General features: G+C 36.1%; 1 protein-coding gene across 5 annotated transcripts in view; it reads right to left on the minus strand.

Moving 5' to 3' along the window:
• ETV1 (ETS variant transcription factor 1) overlaps positions 1-21,584 on the minus strand; it is a 96,336-nt gene that overhangs the window by 35,753 nt on the left and 38,999 nt on the right. For all 5 annotated transcript variants that reach the window (XM_055314878.1, XM_055314879.1, XM_055314880.1 and 2 more), the window contains 3 exons: positions 10,730-10,859; positions 7,922-8,110; positions 3,664-3,911 (listed from right to left, as the gene is read on the minus strand). In XM_055314878.1, coding sequence (XP_055170853.1) covers positions 3,664-3,911; positions 7,922-8,110; positions 10,730-10,859 — 567 coding nt within the window. The remainder of the gene's footprint in view (positions 1-3,663; positions 3,912-7,921; positions 8,111-10,729; positions 10,860-21,584) is intronic.

The raw sequence follows: 21,584 nt of genomic DNA on the forward strand, positions 1-21,584 counted from the left end.
TTGAATATTCGGCAATTGAAATTGCATTCCTGTAATTATAATTATAACTAATAGACCTTCCATTTCCCATGTCATAATTAATGTCAGGCTTTATTAGTGCATAATCATGCTGCCTTTTCACTTACAAAGCTTCTTTTATTTTCACAACATTTATGTTATATTGAATTAAGCAATAAAGAGTTCTAGAGGCCTTCTGAAATGAAAACCTCTGGATCACAGATGCCGAGTAAACTATGAAATGTTTTTGCATTGTTTTTAAATCACATAAACTATTTTCTAATGTCCCATTTGTTCAATGTTAGTAAGTGAACCAAGAAATCAATGATCCAGTGATAAATACATTAAATTCTCTAAAAAGGTTATTGAACGTGCTCTCAGCAAAGATGAAAGAACTAATGACCGCAAAACAAAATATCTGGAGATCATACTTGCTGACTGCAGTGTATAAATGTATGACATATCCAGATGTGTCACTACTGAACTGCAGTGATTTGGTGGCCAGGAAAATACATTTTGATACTTGTATATTAATTTTTCACAGGCACTGGTTACAAACTGTTACTTAAGTTTTTTTTAGACCACAACCAGAAGATACAACTTTGCAATTTAACTACTGAAACAAGGCAGCCCCGGTGGCGCTGCCTGCAGTCTGGGGTGTGATCCTGGTGACCCTGGATCGAGTCCCAAGTCAGGCTCCCTGCATGGAGCCTGCTTCTCCCTCTGACTGTGCCTCTGCCTCTCTCTCTCTCTCTCTCTCTCTCTCTCTCTCTCTGTGTGTGTCTCTATGAATAAAATAAATAAAATCTAAAAAAAAAAAAAATACTGAAACAAACACAACTGTATCCTATTGGCAATACTGAAATTAGAATTCAAAGGTGCTATTCAACTTCTTTAGTGGCCTGCAATAGAATTTAGTGAGAAGAAAGGAATATAAATTAACAGCTTCTCAAATATTAAACAACTATTCTACAAGTCATTTGTCAGATATATGGTACACCTAACAAAAGACATACCCTAGATACCTTTAAAACAGGATACTAGACAGTTACTGACAGAATGACTATGTTCCCCACAATTCATTACAGATGCCCTAATGCCCAGTGTGACCAAATTTGGAGATGCGGCCTATGAGAGGTAATTAGGGTTGAATTAGGTCATGAGGGTGGGACCCCCATGATAGAATCAGTGCTGTTATAAGAAGAGGGATCAGAGCTTGCTTACTCTCTCTCTCTGCCACATAAAAGGACACAGTGAGAAAGGAGCCATCTGCAAGCCAGAAAGAGGGCCCTTCCCAGGAATTAATTCTGCTGGCACCGTGATCTTAGGACACCCCAACCTGCAGAATTGTGAGAAATAAATGTATGTTGTTTAAGCTTCCCGGTCAATGGTAATTTACTATTGCAGCCTGAGCTAAGACATGGACTATCTTTTTTTGGCTAGAGCTGTGCTTTTGAGGGTCAGACAGTGACTGGCTCTGAAGTTCATATTATGTGTGACCCACAAATAATGCATCTTCTCAAGAAAGTTACACATGCTCAACACCATGTTATACATAATTTTGCATGAAACAAATGTAAGGCAAAGATACATATATATATTTATATACATATATGGAGCTAACTACAGAATCAAGAAAATGGTTTCAGTGTAAATCTTGCTATACATAAAAACATTTCTACAACACACAGAGATACTCTCTAAATACTATGCTTTATAAGTCCTTTTGAACAAATTATTTTGGCTATTTTATATGATTTCCATGTAAAGTTTCTTGAAATCATGGTAACTTCAAAAAAATGTGCAGCCAATAAAAATAGGGTTTTGGGGGAAAAAGAGAACATCAGTTAAAAGGATTTGATATTTACAGAGAAAAATGAATCCTATCTATAATAAAATCCATTATATTATAGGACTCTTACTTATGGACATAAACTATGGACAAATATAAGAAGTTCTAAACTGAAACTGCTATGGTACATTTCAGGTACATTTAGTCCCCAAATTACAGAGCATTACAGACAAGCATTCAAATGAAGGCCTCATGCCATATGTTTAAATTTTTTAAATTGTAAACCAACCAACAGATAAGTAAATATGTTTTCTCCTCTGATGCCTTGGAAATATATCATTTACAACAACCTAGAAGGCCACATCAAATTTAGAATTTGAGGAAAACTCTAAGATTAGCATTAGAATAGAATGGTATAGAAACAGTTTCTAGTCTTCAGAATCTAGCTCACCCAGCTTCCTTTCTTTTTCCCATCCCTTAACCCCACATTGTGCCATATACCATGAGGGCCTCACACACAAGGACATGGGCACATCCAAGCTCCATTCTCATTCTACTACAAACAGCTACCCGGTGGCCATATGGGTGGACCTAGGAGTGAACACAAGAATGATGGTTCTGCCTTCAGAAAACTGAGCCTGGGATGAAACCGTTCAGGCTCTGGAAGTGGACTTAGGGCCAATTAGGCAGGGGATTCAGGGGCCCTTAGTAGTTGGTGCTCTTTCTAGAAGTGGAAGTATGACCTCTGAGTAGGCAATTCCTCTTGCACAAAGAAGAATAGTGGCCAAAGGAAGACTCTGAGTTGTAGGGCTCCTGCTTGCTGAGCTTCAAGGGCAGTTTATAATGAAGTAGGAAATAAATAAATAAATAAATAAATAAATAAATAAATAAATAAATAATAAAGCAGGTAACTTTATGCAAGTTAAAAACTCAAATTAAAGACAATTTTTGTTCCTCAAGTAGATATGATAGAAAAATCAGCAATTATTCCTAGAGAAGCAACAGTTCCCTCACAGAGAACATCCATAATGTTGCATCTAAATGAGAAAATTATGCCATTTTCAACTATTTCCAAGTTCACAACCATCTATTACAATGTTAATAGTGTTTTGTAGGAGCATGGTACCCTTTTATAAGCATTAGCTTTTATTTCATGCTTTCTTTCAAAATTTCTGAGATGTCTGAAAAGCTGGCATCCTGATTTTGAGATTATAACAGGTAAAAATGAGGTGAGTTAAGTAATTCTTCTAAAGTCTCAAGGTCACATGTTGGTGAAGTTGGTCATCATACTTATAACCGACTTACATTTCCTTACTTTCAGAAGACTCCTTTTCTCCATCTTGATATATTATTCTATGGGAGCTTTCTGGTTTAGTGAGACCAAAGCTAAGCTCTATGAATTAACCATTTTGAAACTCTTCTTCTAATATGTAAGAATCCTTACTTCTGGACCATTGGAATCTTGCCATCAATAAAGGAAAAAACAGTCATTAAGCAATAAATTGAGCCAATACAAAAGAATATTACTTTCTGGAAGCATTGTCACTAAATAATGCTACAGTAGCAAAATGGAATGAAAGCTCAAAATTAAGAGAAGAATTACAATGTTACTCTCTTGGACTGAGAGTGTGCCTAATTTTACAAATTACACTTCTCTTTGGACTGGATTCATATCTAGACACTATTTCAACCATTGGCTCAAGCCAAAATGGTTTAATAGTCCAACTTCATATAGAGAGGAGGATTCAAAGAAAGGATAAAATCAGGAAGATTCCACACCAAATGGTCATGTGCTACTTATTCTGATGCCAACACTAATCAAGTGACAAGCAAGTGTAAAGATGTTTTAAATGTCACTTAAAGCATGGGCCTACCTGAATCATATGCAAAGTCTCTGGGTTCCTGTTTAATCATCAGAGGAGGAGGGAAGCTTTGGCTGGCTGCACCACCAACCATGGTGTTGTGTTCGTACACTGGGTCGTGGTACTCCTGCTTAAAGCCTTGAGGTGGGAAGGGGATGTTTGGCTCAGACATCTGCCGTTGGTACATAGGACGTCCTTCCCTTGGCATTGTCGGCAAAGGAGGAAAAGAATTACAGGGTTCAGAAAGCTGGCGGCGAAATCTGGGAAATAAGAGAGCATGTTTTAAATAAAAGGGTAAAAACCCGTACTGCTTAAAATACTGATACAATTTTCAACTGTTTGATTAATGAGCATGATACCAACTGTCCCGAAGTGCAAATCTTTAACCAGGACTAGATTTCTCCTTCCTGGGTTAGGGGCACCATGTTTTAAAATCACAATATGACTTGTGTTCCTTGATAATCTGTCTCTTGAAGCACCATTTTAGTACACTACAGTGACTTAAAGGTGTGTTCTGAGTAGGAACACAGGAGAACAGTGTACTATTTTGAGGAAACACACATCCTAACAGCTAAAATTCTAAACAAACTGGATCATTTACTAAATTTCCATATTAATAGAGTCTCAAGTAATTATACACAGAAAAAACAAACCAGGAAAAACAGAATCTGATTCCAAATTGCATCCTTTGTCCCTTAGCTGTTACCAAGCTAATCAACAAACATACCAAAGATCAACCAGGTTTTTATTAACCTACTTACTGGTTTTCCTTCCCTTACCATCAGTTATTGAGGAAGCAAGAGAGGAATGACCTTCCTCTCAAATGGCAGGATTCTTAAATCACCAATAATGTTCTAAAAACATTGTATTCTGGTGAGAAATAAAATGGGAAATTTTACAGAACTAAAATCTAAGCTGGTTTTTATAAGACCGCCTCTTTAGCATCAAACAACAGCATGGAATACATCAGCTTCCGATATCTTCAAAGAAGATATCAGATTGATAAAAAAAAAATAAATAAGCATCAAATATACAGGAGGCCTCCAAAGATGGAAACAAGACGTATGTGTTGAGTAGACTTAGGACAGGTTGCCCTGTAAGGTCATGAGAAAGTTCTGAGGCCTCACTAGAAGGCTGGCGGCGAATCCCCATCTTCCTTCCTTCTTGGTTATGCTGTGTAATGATTGGCTAATCACATAATCGTTTGGTTCTGTGTTTCTCATCCATAATATCATTGACCCACCACAAAGATGTGGATTAATTAAAGATTTAAAAGTACTCTAAAATGCCCCAAGAGTGCTTAAAAATAACCTACCCAACATTTCTCTGAGCAAATATAAACCTATTAACTGATGCCCTGCCCCCAACACTAAAAGCATTCCTGAGACTTTAATTTGGAAAGTTAACATTTAATTTTGGTAACATTAAATGAAAATAAGGTAAAAGCTAAAGAATGGCAAAGCAATCGCTTTAGCATTTCTTCAAACGCTCTTTCCTCTCTATCCTGTGATTTAACTCTAAGTTTACTGGCTGCCATAGAAAGCACTGAAATTCCACCTACACCTGCAGAAAACAAACTTAGAAACTCGGATATTGCAAAACAGGCTGACTGGCACTGCATTCACTTCCCTTCTCTTGCTTATTTCATTAGCCAAAAAAAGAAACAGAAATTATCATTAAGAACTGTCAAGGAGTGAATCAGAAAATTGTAACTTGAAGTTAAAATAAGAAACCAGCTCACTCGTGAAGCCTTAAATGGAAGTTAATAATACTTATATTGAAAGCTTTGTAAGGAATCAAGCCATTTGTTATTACGAGTCAACCCCATTCTGGTTGGTACCTGCTGAGGACTGCATATATATGTAACATGCATGCTGCATAGGAAGCTACAAGTGTCTCATGCCATTCTTAGGAGACACTGGGCAATGATAAAGGTAAAGGGACTCAAGGAGCTTCTAGGAGAGAGTTAATGGGTAAGGAGAGCACGCTGATGATTCTTGGATACAGAAAAACAGTGTATAAGTGGAGGGAAACACTGACAAAGAGAGACAGGGCTCCTGCACAGTGGGTTTAGGAACATGTGCCAAAGGGCTGGCCCAAGGAACAGAATGAGCCTGAGGAAAGGAAGCAGGGGTGCAGCCCAGTTGGCCATAAAGCATTCCCAGAGTGAGGTGGGGTGCCTGGGCTAGAGGGGGCTATTTGGAGAAAGGATCTGTTCCCAGAGCAAATTTGCTATTTATAACTGAGGGACTGTCATTTGTTGGCTAGAACCCTCCAAGAAATCCTCCTCAGAAACATACGGCTTCAGAGATTTTCCTGGGATTGGCCAGCTGGTCCTGTCCTCAAAACTCAGTAGGGGGCAGTGGGAAAAGACCCTGAGCTTCCCTCTTCTAGTTCCGGGCCGGCTGTTCTCAGTCTCAAATATTTGACTTCAAGTGGAGAAACTAAAATGGATTTGGCTAAAGCATTTCAAGTTAGGTCACCTAAACACAGGCATTCTGCTGGTTCAGCAGTCACCTTCCCTAAGAAATAAGAGCTCCACGCAAAGGGCCAACATCACAAGCTGTAATGCCTATGCTCACTGCAAGCCCAAGAGCCTCAAGAATTGGGGACTCTGGGAAGTCACCAGAAGTGGACAAAATAAAACTGGCTTTTCTTGTTTGGACTCCTTCTCCCTTCCAGTTCTGCACAATGTGCATCTGTTGAATGGCCCACCCTGCAATAAGATTTCTTTCATCTGTATTTACAAAACTGTTTACACAGATGCACATACCATCATGCGCTGACAAGGTCTCAAGTCTACGGAGTGAGAGGGGAAAGATCATAGGAGGCATTTCATAACCAAAGCACAAGAGGACTTAGTGATGGAAACAAAGGTAGAAAAAAAATCCGGCTTAGTTTCACATTATAAAGAATGCTTTTATCTTATCCATCATACCAAAAGAGATTTAACTGCATTTGAGATTGAATCACATTAAATAACCTATAAAAAAGTAGATCTGAATATTTCTGTATTTTCAGAAAGTTGCTAGTGACACATCTTCTGGTTTCCTCTGCTGATCCAGAGGATTCCTTTGGCTGAGTTATTTTTACAATGGTGTGTCAGAGCCAGTTTGCACTGGCTTATTGTTAAATTTTCAGAAATACTGTGAGCCAATTGTTAAACACAGGATTATTAAGAATTAAATGATGCCATTGTATATATAACTTTTTAAAAATTATATTAAAAACAAAGACAATAAGTACTCAAAACTCACCGCTTCCAAATTATTCTACTACATTTTACTACTAATTATGCTCTGGAGCTTAAGTCTATTTTATCTAAACAGCAGAAATACTAAATAAAGGTATCCTACTACAGATCTCTTTCTGACTCTACCTTCAGGGCTGTCACAAAGACAGCTTGGAATTGGAATATTTACATCACAGACTTATCAAATGCTACCGATGACGTCTTCTGGCTTTTGTCCCATCAAGCCCATTGTTAAACATTTCCCAGCACACCACTGGCTCTATATAATTACAAGGCAGAAGGGAAAGGAAGGATGCTGTATACAATCAACCTGTGTTTTAAGCTGTATTATTAAAAGTGCTAAAGGTACTCCAATATTTTATTTAAATATGAATTCATCTCTAGGAGTCCAGAATTATCCACTGCAGCAAACTCCTTAGCTCCACGTTCTGGCTCTTGCCTTCCTTCTAAGTAATAATAATTCAGTCCCTATCTCTTTACTTTATATTTGAAGTGTCCAGGGTCATGCATCTAGTGACATTAAATATTCATCACTTGGAAAGGATGGAAAATAGTTTTAATCAAGTAAGTTCTATTCTGCAAAACTATGTACAGCTAAACCATTCAATCTAAGGTAAAGAACCTAATTCCATAAGCCACCTACTAAAATTAGTCTCCTAACTTTATAGAACAAGTACACACATATGCTCATAAAAATGGGATGATCTGATTTAAAGTTTAAGTGAGGCAATTTAATTCAGGCAAAGCGAAAGGGAAATGTTCAAATGTCAGTATATAGATTAATTTTCCACTTTAGCAACCAATTTAAATGTTTATAAAAGGAATGTTTATAAATGACCTTCTCCACAAATTATTTATAACTACAGATAGAGCAAGCTCTTTCTAAAAATATTTTGCAAAGATGTGCAAAATTAATATGCTCACCTTAAATCTACCATAGGTCCTAAGAATTGGTAACAGGAATTTCTTTCAAGATGCTAAAAACATTAAAAAAAAAAAATAGTACTTGCAGTTTACCTGTGGTCCATGGGGTAGCTGCTGTCTTGTATGGGCTGCGAAGGAGGGAGGTGAGCTGGGAAGGTGCGGTCAGGCTTCGGAGTGTGAGTGGAGTTTGGAGATGCATGATGTAGTGGGGACACTGGGGTGCTGGACGGTGTTGGGGGATTGGAGGGCCTCATTCCCACTTGTGGCTTCTGATCATAGGCACTACCCGAGGAACAAAAGAGAAGAGCACATTTGTTTCTTTGGAACGATTAAATAATTTTTCTTCCAACCCAAGAAAAGCAAAAAATATTCCAGGCTCAAGTTATAAGAAAGTGAGAATTTTAAATCTATTGGTTTTTTTGTAATCCTAAAACACATAATCTTTAGAATCACCCAACACTTAAGCAGAAAAGAGGATAATCAATATATAACTCGGTATCAGCATAAAGAGAAAAATGTGTGTTTCAATTACTACACAAATAACTTTGCATATGGAAAATCACTAAGAGAAAAGTGGAACTATGGAAATAATTATTGATGTATCTATTCTTGATATGCCTTCTTAAGCAAGTTGGATAGAGCTTTCCTAAGTCATTAAATATTCCTGATATTATCATTGTTCCATATCACATAAGATTTTAGAACAAGACACTAACCTCAGTTTCATAAGATGGAGACCATTCCTTTATTTGTGATATAATTTTAAGAAGGCATTCCTTTTGCCTTATTTTCATTTTTTTATATAAAATAAATGATGCCTGGCATTAACTTCCTCACATGGGATAATAAAGAGTAATGAGGCAAATTAAAATGTCTCTGATATAGTTAAATTTTCTTGGAGTATAAGAATAGGTACAAAATGAGGTTCTTAAAAATAAAATACTATTATCATAGTCTAACTTCTAAACACAATTACCGAAGAATAAAACGAGTAAGCCTGTTTTTACATACACTATGAATTTAAGTTGCTTTCCTTTGTGTAGCTCTTGGGGATATGATTTAACGAATTTTTCTAATCTAAAAAATAATTTTCTAAGAATAAATTTTACTAATATTACTGAATAAGAAAGGTATTTCTAGGTTAAAATAATATATTTTCTTTCAAAATAAAAAGCAATTATCAATACATAGTTTTGCTTCTTAAAAAAGAAACATTCTTTTTGGATTAACTTATGTAATAATTTATTCAGTTGCCACATCTATACCACAGAATTACATCCAAGTGCAAAAATACTTCACAGAAGTGTAGGAGTGTGTGCTGGGTAAGTCAACTGTTGGCTTTAAAACAAAGTCAACAGTACTCATATTATGTTTGGTTCTACCTATTTCCCTTACCAATATTTCTGAATGAGAAACCACCTCTTCTACAAAATAGTTTGCCTGTCTCGTGCCCTATAAAGAAAAAAAAAGATCTATCTTCTGCCCTGGGACACTACTTTTTTTTCCTCTGTGAAATACTGTATTGAGTTATCTTGTTTGTATAGAGATGGAAGTACTAGAATTTAACCCATACATTGCTGTGGAAATTATCGGTCTCCAAGAAGAACCTCAAAATATTCAGGTGATGAATGTCAGGTATGTCATCCAAAGCAGTACCAATTTCACAGTTACACGTCTGATCAGTACCGAAATGCAATGACAATTCTACATATCTGGTTCATTAACTTGAAATTTTTCAGTATGTTAAATAATTATTCTATGAATATACTACTGTAAAAGAGAGAATGCAAAAATAAAAACACTATAAATAAAAGTCAGATTGATCAATATGATTTTTAACTGAACTCAGTATGCTTTATGCTTTAAGAGCTTCTACAAGAGATCTTTTTAAATAAAAGCTTTGCAGTTTTAAGTAAGCTGGCTCATAATTCCAGGCTCTGGTTATCTTCCTAAAAAAGCATATATAAAAGACAAGTTTATAAGAACAAATAGCAATAGAATATCCCAACACTGGTCAGCTGCCATGAAATTGCACCATTCTAAGTTTCTTGAATCTTATATATCTTGGATATAACACTACATGCTGCAAATAGATGAGAAAATAGAACACTTTTTTGGATCATAATGTATTATGAACTTGAATCTATGTAACTTCTAAAACTGCAAATATTTGTAGTCATTTTTATAAGTTTCCAAATGAGGTCCTTTTAAGAACTAAGTTTCTACTGTAATTGAGAATAATGATGCTCAATATACAGAGCCAACTTCTCCTCATGCAATTAGAGGACAATATGAAAAGTAACAGAATGCAATTTACTATGAAGGGTTTTTAATGAACATATATGTTATCAAATCTTCTAACAAATGAACAAAGTAATTTTACTGCTCCACCCTTTATTATCATCAAAAGGAACAACTGGCTTTTTAATAGATAATAGCCTGTACTAAGCCTTATAAAATTCTAACTTTATTGCAATTCTCCAGGAACGCATCTTATAGATCATCTGCAAAGCCTGTCAGATAACTAATGTACTGCTCAGACCTGCCAAATGTTTCATTTTTTTCTACAGACTCTATCTAAAGTGCATAATGCATTCATTCTAATGAGAACTTTCAATAGCTGTTCATGCCAAGGAAGACCCTCTTTTCAAATCCAGGATGCATTACTACAGTAGAAAAGCAACTAATGATTTGGATGAAAATTATTGCTTTAAAATGATTCTAAAAGTGTACGATCAGATAGTGTACAGTTCTTCAGAGTTTGGCTGAACACATTACCTAATTAGCTTGTTATCTGCTAAAGATGTAATTCATATAAAATAGAACTTGAGAACTGATACTATTCTGGATTTTTAGTTTTAATTAAAACCACCACCCTCTATATCCACCTGATGGCTTTACCTGACATTATACAGGCACTTCTCTCCATAGCTGAATTTAAAGGGCTGCTCCTGACTGCAGGCAGACCCAAGTTCTGAACATGGACTGTGGGGTTCCTTCTTGATTTTCAGTGGTAGGCCATGAAAAGCCACTAGAAAACAAAACAAAAATATCCACACAAATGAAATGTAGTTAGAAATTAAGTAATCTGTTAGACTTCTCTTGGTTAAAATGTCACTAACATTTCATACTGAAAAAGAAAAATCACATTTAGTGAATTTCATGGAAGAAAAGATTCTAGAGAATCTCTGTAACTACATTCTTTTTCTGCTTTTACTGTTTAACAAACCGCATGCTTGAACTCTCATTACTTAAAGTGAATTACTTATAATTTGCTTAGCTGTATTAACAAAATTAGAAGCTCAGTTTTCAGAAAGTTTTAAAAACATTTCCAAAAAATTCAGTGATTAAAGAAGAAAACTGATTATCTAAGAATTAAGTGAGGACTAAAACACAATTTTCAGTGTCTTTGAAAGGAAAATATCTCGAGCCCATTAATAGTAATGGTTTCATGGAATGGCAATTGAACTATAAGAAAGAAAATCAAAGTGCAGGTCCAGTGGTAACTGATGAAAGTTTGGGCAAACAATTCAATGTCTCTGGGGCCAATGCTCATTTATAAAATAACTCTGCTAACTCTACTTAGCAGAATTATGAGATAAAATGTGAGAAATATGTGAAAATGATAGGTCAAATGTAATCTACCACAAAATAATTCTTCTGTATCAAAGGCTATTTTCTCCTTTTTCGTATGACTTAATGGTTATACTTATATATATTAATGCTTAATATAATATAAAGATCATATAAAATATGAAGGCTAGAGAATATGTATGTTTGGGAAGAAACAGCTTTAAAGCCAATACATAACACCATATATATTTTCATTCTTCTTTATGAAATTGAAAACCATTCCTGTTAGAGATCCTATTAGAAGTTTTAGTATAAATGGAAAATTAGTAAAAAGATACACGAGAATGGATTTTATTTTCATGTACGATATACACAAATGATTAATCAAGAAAGAAACACAAGAAGAATAAACATTTGGGAGATTAATTCTAACTCCTTTAAGAACTGTAATTAAAACACAAAATACTAAGTCTGTATTCTATAAAGGACAGTATGACAAGAGAAACTTCATGGTTTATGATGCCATTCAATCTTGATTGTGACATAGCAAGCATTATAAACTTGTACTCATTTGAATGTCGTATATAATTTAACATAATAATTTGATATCAAGAACTACCAAGCTATAGGCAAATATATGCTATTTGTTAAAATATGTACATGATTTTGAAAGAAATGTTCTATGGTAATCAAAAGCCATCTGAAACATTGTAGAGTACATTTGCCAAAGAAATAGGCACATTTCACCTAAATTAGTTATCTAAGAAAAATCTAACAAAAAGTAATAAAATAATTCCAGTGGATGGTCTATTTGAAAGTATTTTCTTGATATACTCTGAGTTTAACATGCCTACTTAGAGAGTAGAGGAACAGAAACAAAGGAGAAATTACATGTGTTTTCACATGTCAAGGGATTCATGCTCACTAACTTTAACAAGTCAGAAGTTATTGAGACAGAAGAGATTTGAGAACATGAGGACTTGTTAGGATAATTGGAAAAAAAACTATAAAAAGGCAATTTGGTAACAAGACATCTAAATATGGCCTAGATATTAGATATTTAAGAAATTACTGTTAATTTGTTGGATGTGATAACGGAATGGTAATTACACAAAAAAAGATTTAATGTTAGAGATTCATACAGTGTTTAGAGAAAATAATTAGATGTCTGAGATTTTCTTTAAAATAGTCTAGAGGGTGGCTGGGTGGCTCAATAACTGAGTATCTGCCTTTGGCTCAGGGCGTGATCCCAGAATCCTGGGATGGAGTCCCATATCAGGCTTCCTGTGTGGAGCCTGCTTCTCCCTCTGCCTATGTCTCTGCCTCTCTCTCTCTGTGTGTCTCTCATAAATAAATAAATAAAATCTTTAAAAATAATAATAAAATAAAATAGTCTAGAAAAATGTATGAAAGATGAATCAAGTTAGAAAAATATTGATAAATGTTAAAAGCTGATTGATGGGTAGGTGGGAATTCATTACATTATTCTCTTTACTTTTAACTCTCAAATTTGCATGATAAAAACTTTTTAAAATGTGAAAAAATCCACAAAAGATTTAAAGTAGTATTGAATAAGAAAATTTTCTGCCTGAGTGGGTTTGTGTACTGCTTCTTAGAATGACAAATATTGTATGATGAAACCACTGACTATACATTTGTTGCTTTCTTAACAGTTTTCAACTATTTACTACTTCTTTGAACATATACAGTAAAATGGTATGCCCAAGTTCAGCACTTTGGGTTACGTATTGGGTTTTACACTTTTCTTAAGAAAAAGCAGTAGCAACACATCAGGAACTCAATTTGTCATTCAAAGTAGCACCAAATCATTATACCTGAGAGACTGCATCCAACTCGTATGGATAAAATAGGTGAGACTTCAAGAATAAATATACAGTATGATGTAATGTGTATTATATTTATCAAAATACCAGATCTATCACAGACTACTATTATATCCAATAGTAATGTATCTTAAAAGTCTTTGAGGCCTTGAGAGAGAATAGGGTTAGTGAATGGGACACTAAAAGCACTAACCATAAAAGAGAATAACCTACAAATTATGCTTCACTGAGATTAAGAACGTCTCTTCATCAAAAACACTATTAAAAGACTACAGAGTAAGCCACAAACTCCAAGAAGATGTTTTCATAGAGAGATGACAAAAAGTTCATATTCACCATAATAAGAATCGCTACAAATTTAAGACAAAACAAATGACCCAATTAAAAATGGTCAAAAGCCTTGAACAGGCAGTTCATAAAATAAAACATCCAAATCGTAAACAACAAATGAACAACAATAAAAAGCCTATGTAAAAAGGTATTCAACATCTTTACTTATCAGGAAGATGCAAATGAAACCACATAAGATTATCATTATTCACACACTAGAATGCTAAGCTCCAAAAGACTGACGTTACCAAGTTTTGAAGAAGACCTAGAGCCAACAGGAAATTTTATATATGCTGCTGAGAGTATAAATTGGTATAAGCATTTTGGCAAACTCTTTGGCAGCATCCACTAAGGCTGCAATATAAATGTACCCATGACCCAGTCATTTCACTATTAGGAATAGATCCAAGAGAAGGGACTGCATATGTTCACACAAAGCCATGTCTAAGAATGTTCATGGCAGCTTTATTCAAAATAGCAAAAACTGGACAAATTCAAATGTTCGTTAGCAGGAAAATGGGTAAATGATTCATGGCATATTCATGCAATGAAATACTATGCAGGAACAACAATGAACACATTACTGACTCATGTAGAAATATAGATGGTCTCACAGACATGGAGTGGAGTAAAACAAGTCAAACACAAAAGAGTATGTAGGAGTAAAAACAAGTCAAACACAAAAGAGTATGTAGTAAGTTCATTTCAAGAACAGACCAAACTGACAGTGAAAAAATTCCCTTCTATTGGTAGATGGGAATGTTAATCACTGAGAAAGGGCACTAGTAACCTGCTACAGTGCTGGGAATACTTCTACCTTGCTCTGAGTGCCACTTCTATGAATGCACACATATGTAAAATTCGTCAAACTGTGCAGTTAAAAATTTACATAATAATGACAGCATATCCCAACTAAAATGTTAAAGAAAATATGAGGGGCAACAAGCAACGCTACACAACTTAAAATACTTGAACATGTCTGGCCTCTTCTTCCAGCAGACCCATCTGAGAATGGGTCTTAGAAGTGTTTTATTTTTAACTGGACAGGATAAATCATTCCAGATGAGTCAGGGGAGGAATGACAAATCTGGGGTACCATCAGGAATGGTTGCTAGCATAACGGTAGACTCCTATCAAAGTATCTACTGATATCAATTTAGAAGAAAAAGTACTATCCATCCTAGTGAATACACTGCCTGCAGCTCTACTGCTCAGACTGGTTCCATGAGCTTCCTAAATTGACTTTAGATGAAAGGATGTAAGGAACCCTCCAAAGCTATCAAAGGCAAATTGATCCCAAATCTGACCAATTCTAAAATTTAACCAGGTACTTTTGAGAAAAACAAAACAAAACAAGACAGAACTGGGACTCCCAGGCCTCAGATGTTATAGGTTGAATTAGGTCCCCTCCAAAATTCATGTTGAAGTCCTAATCCCAGTACAACTCAGGATGTAACCTTCTGAGAAGATTCGTTAAGATCAGGCCATTAGGGTGGAATATAATCCAATATGATTCAAGTCTTTATAAAAAGGATTTAGGATATAGAGACCCTCACAAAGGACAATGTCACAGGAAATAAAGGCAGAGATGATGTGATGCTTCTACAAGCCAAGGAGTGCCAAAGACTGCCAGCAAACCACCAGAAGCCAGGAGAGATGCATGGAATAGCTACTCTCTCACAGCACTCAGAACCACCCTACCAATACCCTCATCTTACATCTCAAGCCTCTGGAACTGCAAGGCAGTAAATGTCTGCTTTTTAAGCCTCTCAGTTTGTGGTACTTTGTTACGGCAGCCCTAAACAAACCAGTACACCACTCCAAGAGGTGATGATTCATTAAGGCTGGGATATATATCCGGATTCTGTATCTCATAAAAATTTCTAGGTGATTCTCCTAACTGGGCTAATTTCAAATCTACTGTGATGCTTATCCCTACCTGGATCCAGTGTGTGTGGCACTGAAATAGATCCAGTACTTGCAAAGACTTAAAAAAAACAAAAAAATCTAACAACCTCTTTCTACTTAGTAGATGCGCACACTTGAGGATTTTCACAGGTTCTCCAAATCCAGAAGTTTGGGGCTCCCCTACTCCTAACATAACTCCACAACAGGAATGTGTCTCTAACACATGCAACGTGTGTGGGCCTCTTAATCATCCTGGGCCCTCGGAACTGTGATTTTTTTTTTTCCTAAATGTAAAACAAATAAGTAATCCAGTGAATTTAAGTTGGCTTGGGATTTTTAATTGCTGTTAGGGAAAAAAAAGGGGGGGGGAGTCAATCTGAAGATCTCCAGCACTCTGCACAAGAACCACATGCGACTTTATTCTCCCCATTTTCACTTTCCATCTCTTTCTTCCTAGAGATTCTAGATCATCAAAGTGACTTCTCCTATTTATTCTTAACGGAGGATAGTAGGAGACTCCCCCCAGGGCTGAGCCGAGAACGGGTCAGGTGTTTCTTCTCAGGGCTGAGAGGCTGAGCGTCTGCTAACAGGCAGTTTTCCAGCTCACTGGCACTGGCACAAGTGAACGCAGCACATTCATTTTGTGCAATTTGCTTTACCTTCCCACATGGAGTTGGTGCATGTAAAAGGCTGTTAAGTACTAAATTATTCCTTATCAAATCACCATCATCTGGAGTCATGATCAACACTAATTAAATTACTTTCACTGAACACGGCTCCAGCCTGCTGCCGGGCTGCTAGGTACATTTCATTTCGCTGACTGTACGGACCTTGCTGGGTCTGACACAGACGGTGCCACGCATCTGCATTGTTTGCAAGTTTTAATTAAAGTGAATCTTTCTGTCTTCCACCGTGTCAAATTGCGGGAGTTAACTCCTTCATTTCATTTACAAAGAAAAGATCATTCAAATAATAAATATCATGTTCTATCTTTACCCCTGACTTTGGACAGTTCAGAAAACTTATCTGTGAAATCTGCAGCCTCCCTCAGGCATTCCTCAGGGGCGTTTCCAGGCAAACTTTTATGACCCCCGGCTCCTCCGGACAATCAGATCTTTAGGAGGAGGAGCTGGAGAAAGAGTTGCAAGAGCTGCATCTTGCATTTTTTTCTTTGATGGAGGCTTGACCTTTAAAACCACATCTTAAGGCTGACTAATGATGACTGGGTTCTTCTAATGGTTAAATTTAAGAGCTCCAAAATACCAGGACTTTTAAAAGTGCACTTCCAAAATAAACTTAACGACTTCTTAATTTTAAAGTTTACTTGGGGTTATGGTACTCGTCATAAAGGATTGGTTAAATTAATAATGGTTTTCATTTTAGAACTATGAACTGCAAGGCATCATCTTGCTTCCTTTTTTTTTTTCTGTCTACATTCTAGAACAGAGGCAAAATCTTGTCCTCGTTCTACTGGGGCGCAGAGATGCCCTCCACCTTTCTAAGTGCCAACAATGCTTATCTATAACCATGTCTTTGGTTCAAAGTACATTTGAACACCTTAAAACAGAGATGATGATAATGAATTTAAAAATTTACTCATAGGAGAATAATTTCCTAAACAATCGTGACACTGGAACATTTTTCTAGCATTAAACTGAAAACAGACCATGTTTGTTTTAATGGACTGGTTCATGTTAGTCTGGAGAATAAACAATTTAATCTATACATTGAGTTTCTGCTTATATTTCTAGAGTGAAGATGATGATGTCTTCTGATACATTTAAGAAAGATAATATGTTTAACTATAAGTAGTGACTTATTGAACTGTGCTTGAACTTAGAATCATGATAGAAAACTAGCTATAATGCTTTTTAAAACCTTCAAATTTATATAGTATTACAAAGTTTTCAAAGAATCTTCACCTACTGTATTTGATTCTCATCATTCAAGACAAGAAGGACCTTTATTATACCTCCCACTTTTGCAAAAATTTTTCAAAAGGCATAAAAAAGCTAAGCTTAATACCTATCCAAAGACCTAGGACTTACTTATAACAGGTTAAGAATAAAAAGCCCTAGACTTCTGATGACAACTCTTGAGCACATAATTCAAGCTTATTTTGAATAAACACAATTATTATTCCTTCACACACATAAGCCCCACTATAACCTCCTATCAGATGTTTATCCATTCATTCTTTCATTAGTTAATTCATTTACTATGGCCTAGATACGATGCCAGGTGCTGAGGGGAGGAAAGACGATAAAGCTATACAATAAGGATGAATGGTAAGACACAGTCTTACCTTCAAGAACTCAAAGAAGGCCAATCAGAACTTTATTTTGTTTTTTAAAGTGTTTTCTCTAATAAAGATATTAGCCAGTGTCCTTTAAGTTTGAGTAATTCATATGTGTGGAATGCATGTTTACATATATATGACTTTAATAATATATTCATGCCAGTTGTATCTAAAACACTTCTCAGAGTATTCATGCTTACTGCTAGGCATTCTGCTTTCTTTCAATTTATTACTGTGACCAAAAGCATTTAAAAATTCACACCACTCATATGGAACTAAGGAAAAATGCTGCTATTCAGCCTCTAAAGCTTCCCCTAGAGTCTGATAACCAAAATGTCACAAGTGATGGGTCCCCTTCTATATGTGGACAGTGAATATAATTACAGTGATAAGTTGCCTTGGCTCTGACCTTTCACTCTGCTTTCTTCACAATCCTTATCATAACAGTGAAATAGTGGAGCAATTTCTGTGAGTACAAAACAATTTACTCTGAGAAGAGAAACCCATCACATTTTTAATTACTTCTTCACTAAATAGAACTAAGTCTTTGAATCAAATCTGTAGGTTTAAAAAGTTTTTTTGAATATGTAGTTCTTAAACAAAAATAACCTAGGAATACAGAGCCTTTTGATGTTGAGATTTCTGATCTGCTCAAAAATTCTGCTTTAGAATAATCTACTTTTCGATATTACAGAACAGAGGTTGCCAAATTACAGCACAGGGCTTCCCACCTGTTGTGGTAAATGAAGTTTTACTGGAACACTGTCCCATCCTTTCACTGAGGTATAGTCTAGGGCTCCTTTGAAGCTACAACGGAGTATTTGTGACAGAAACCCCATGACTTGCAAAGTCTAAAATATTTACTCGCACCACCTGGGTGGATCAGTTGGTTGAGTATCTGACTCTTGGTTTCAGCTCAAGTCATGATCCCATATATTTACCGTCTGACTCTACAGAAAAAAAAAAAAAATTTGCTGACACTTGTTCTAGATTATGCTAGATTATGTCTACAATGAAAGAGGAGAAAGAAAATGTAAAAGTGAATGGTTAGAATAGTGACACCTGCTACTGACAGGTTTAGGTAAATTAGTTAACAAAGGCCCATTGATTTGCTTTATTAACTCTGTTTACACTGACTCTCAAAACCAAGTGTGCAACCTTATACAGCCAATTATAGGAATACACATGAACAAGATGATGAAAAATGACATGTTGTTGAGTCCCTAAAACAATACAAATTTGTGTTATTTGAGGAATTTTAAGGCATTTACATAGACCATGGTTATGTATCATGTATAGTTTTTTACACCTGTCTACAAAATATAACTGAGAAAATCAAAACAAATCATCCTGTGGACACTAAAGTGCTTATAAAAAAATACTTTCACTTGGCCAAGCAGCAAATTAAAAAAAAAAAAAAAAAAAAAAAACACTGTAAAAGTGGAAAAAAAAATCAATGGTATACATAAATTAGATTATTTAAGACCAGATACAAGCATGGCATGAAAAATGCATGCAGCCTTTTATACAAATATATGTAGTTGGGAATACACTCACTAGATGAAAAGCATTCACTTTAAGTTAATATCATTTCAATTTCAGGTGATAAATGGATGGCAATGACCTCAATTAGTACTCAGTTAAATTCCAGAAGCAAAGGGGAAGGCCTGTGTACAAATAAAGACAATGGTGTCACATGTTCCGTAAATCCATCTTCCAAGACACACAGAAAAACAGAAGGCACTTCTGCTGCAACTGAGCCTCTCAAAGAATCTTTTCCAGTACATTTACCTCTTGCAGGCCCTCCCCGCCCCCACTGTGCACACATACCACTCACAAATACACGCACCAACATCCATTACTAACGGGCCTAATCTCAGATATCAGCAGAGTGCCTTTATGGGGCCATTAAACCATTTCTCTTGTTTACAGTGCCTGAAGAAAGATGTGAATTATGTCTGTGACAAAACAAGCGATAACATTTCTAAACTGCTATCAAAATGCAAACTGAAACACATTTAAGGACAGGGACCCTGATTCAAGTTTTCATGATTTTCCATTATTTGCAGCTTCTGGAAATACATTCAACTATACTATTTCCAAGACAGGAATTTAGACTGTAGTGCAGCAAGGTGATATTTATTTTTTTCTTAAATAATGCTCTTGAAGTGGAGTGGTTATTTTAGAAAAGATGATATAATGTTTTTAAAGGAATATTACCAGTTGGCCTAGGTCCCAAATCTAGTTTGCCCTCTGATGTTATTTTGGCAATATACAAGATGTCACTTAGTTATAATCAAAAGGCAAAATAAGGGAAACTCTCATTCTTGTTATGAATCTAAGAATGTTTTAATTATAGAGCATATTAGGTAAGATCCAGTTTTAGGGATTAAGCTAGTGTTTGTACTTAGAAACCACTATACTAAAGAAATCACAAGTAGGAAGAAGCTGATTGGGTAAAACGATTTTTTAAAAAAGAGGAGCTACATTTATGAGGAAGACAAATGATCATGAATCTGTCCATATCTTGCTCCTGGAAATACATATTCAGCACCTGCAAGGAAATTTCTGGGCAGGCTGAAAACCAGAACTGAGCTCAGAGAAACCATGCATTTCTTAGAAGAAGGTATCAAACTATTTTTTCCCCTAATACCAAACTCTTCTATTGGTTTCAGTGACCACACATTCTATTGCAGATTCTTGAAGGGTCTCACCGGGGCTGCTTCTGAATAAAAAGAGATGTACTTGGACAAAGTCCGGGAAGTGCTCCTGCACCTCACGGCCCCATCCAGAATCAGGAATCCACAGACTTGGAAACCAGGGCTGAAGTCGGAAGCCACAAGTCCTCATAATCTACAGAATAAAGCCTTCTGATGATGTTAGAGGTTCACAAGACAGTTATTTCTTAAAAGTACACTTAATTCGACTTTCTCTACATTATAGAGTGCCATTATGCCATCTTAATAGGCAGAAGAGAATGGACAAATCCTCTGGGTTTGGGCCTGTGTTGCTTCTCTTCAAAATATAGCATTGATACAGAGATGTGGTCAACTCTTCCTCATCTGAAGGTCATTTATCTACCAGTCCTGATTATCTAAACCACAGGTTGCCAATGTTTCCATTTGGCTCATGGAATGGTTTCAAGTAATTTCTTATTGCAATGCTTTTAAAATCACCTTCAAAATCTCTTTCTGGTTTAAAAATCCAAACTTCCGGCTTCTCTAGGGAAAAATACAACATCCAGCAATACTGAGTCTACTTTCCAGCCTGAAAAGCAGGACAGGACTTAGCTGAGCCCAGTATCAGCTGCCTCTTTGGCCACGATCTGCATTTTCCTATTTGCTGCAGTCCCTATCATCCCCACTACTCCATATCCCATTATCTCTTGCACGAAATTTGCTTCAGTCACTTATATCCTTGGCATGCAAGTTACCGACTTCTGGAGAACACATAGGAAAGAAACCAAATCACCTCTAAACAACAACAAAAATACTATAAAACTCACATCACTCTGTGTGTTAGATACTCAAGTACTCATTCTCCAGCAATAAGGCATAGTGGAGGAGCCAACAGACACACCAAATCTTCCACTGTTGCTGACCAACTATAAGAAGGGGCAAACCAGGGATCCCTGGATGGCGCAGCGGTTTGGCGCCTGCCTTTGGCCCGGGGCGTGATCCTGGAGACCCAGGATCGACTCCCACGTCGGGCTCCCTGCATGGAGCCTGCTTCTCCCTCTGCCTGTGTCTCTGCCTCTCTGTCTCTCTCTGTGTGACTATCATGAATAAATAAAATCTTAAAA

Source organism: Nyctereutes procyonoides, unplaced genomic scaffold, assembly GCF_905146905.1.
Source record: "Nyctereutes procyonoides isolate TBG_1078 unplaced genomic scaffold, NYPRO_anot_genome, whole genome shotgun sequence".
In the NCBI taxonomy this organism is placed as follows: Eukaryota; Metazoa; Chordata; class Mammalia; order Carnivora; family Canidae; genus Nyctereutes; species Nyctereutes procyonoides.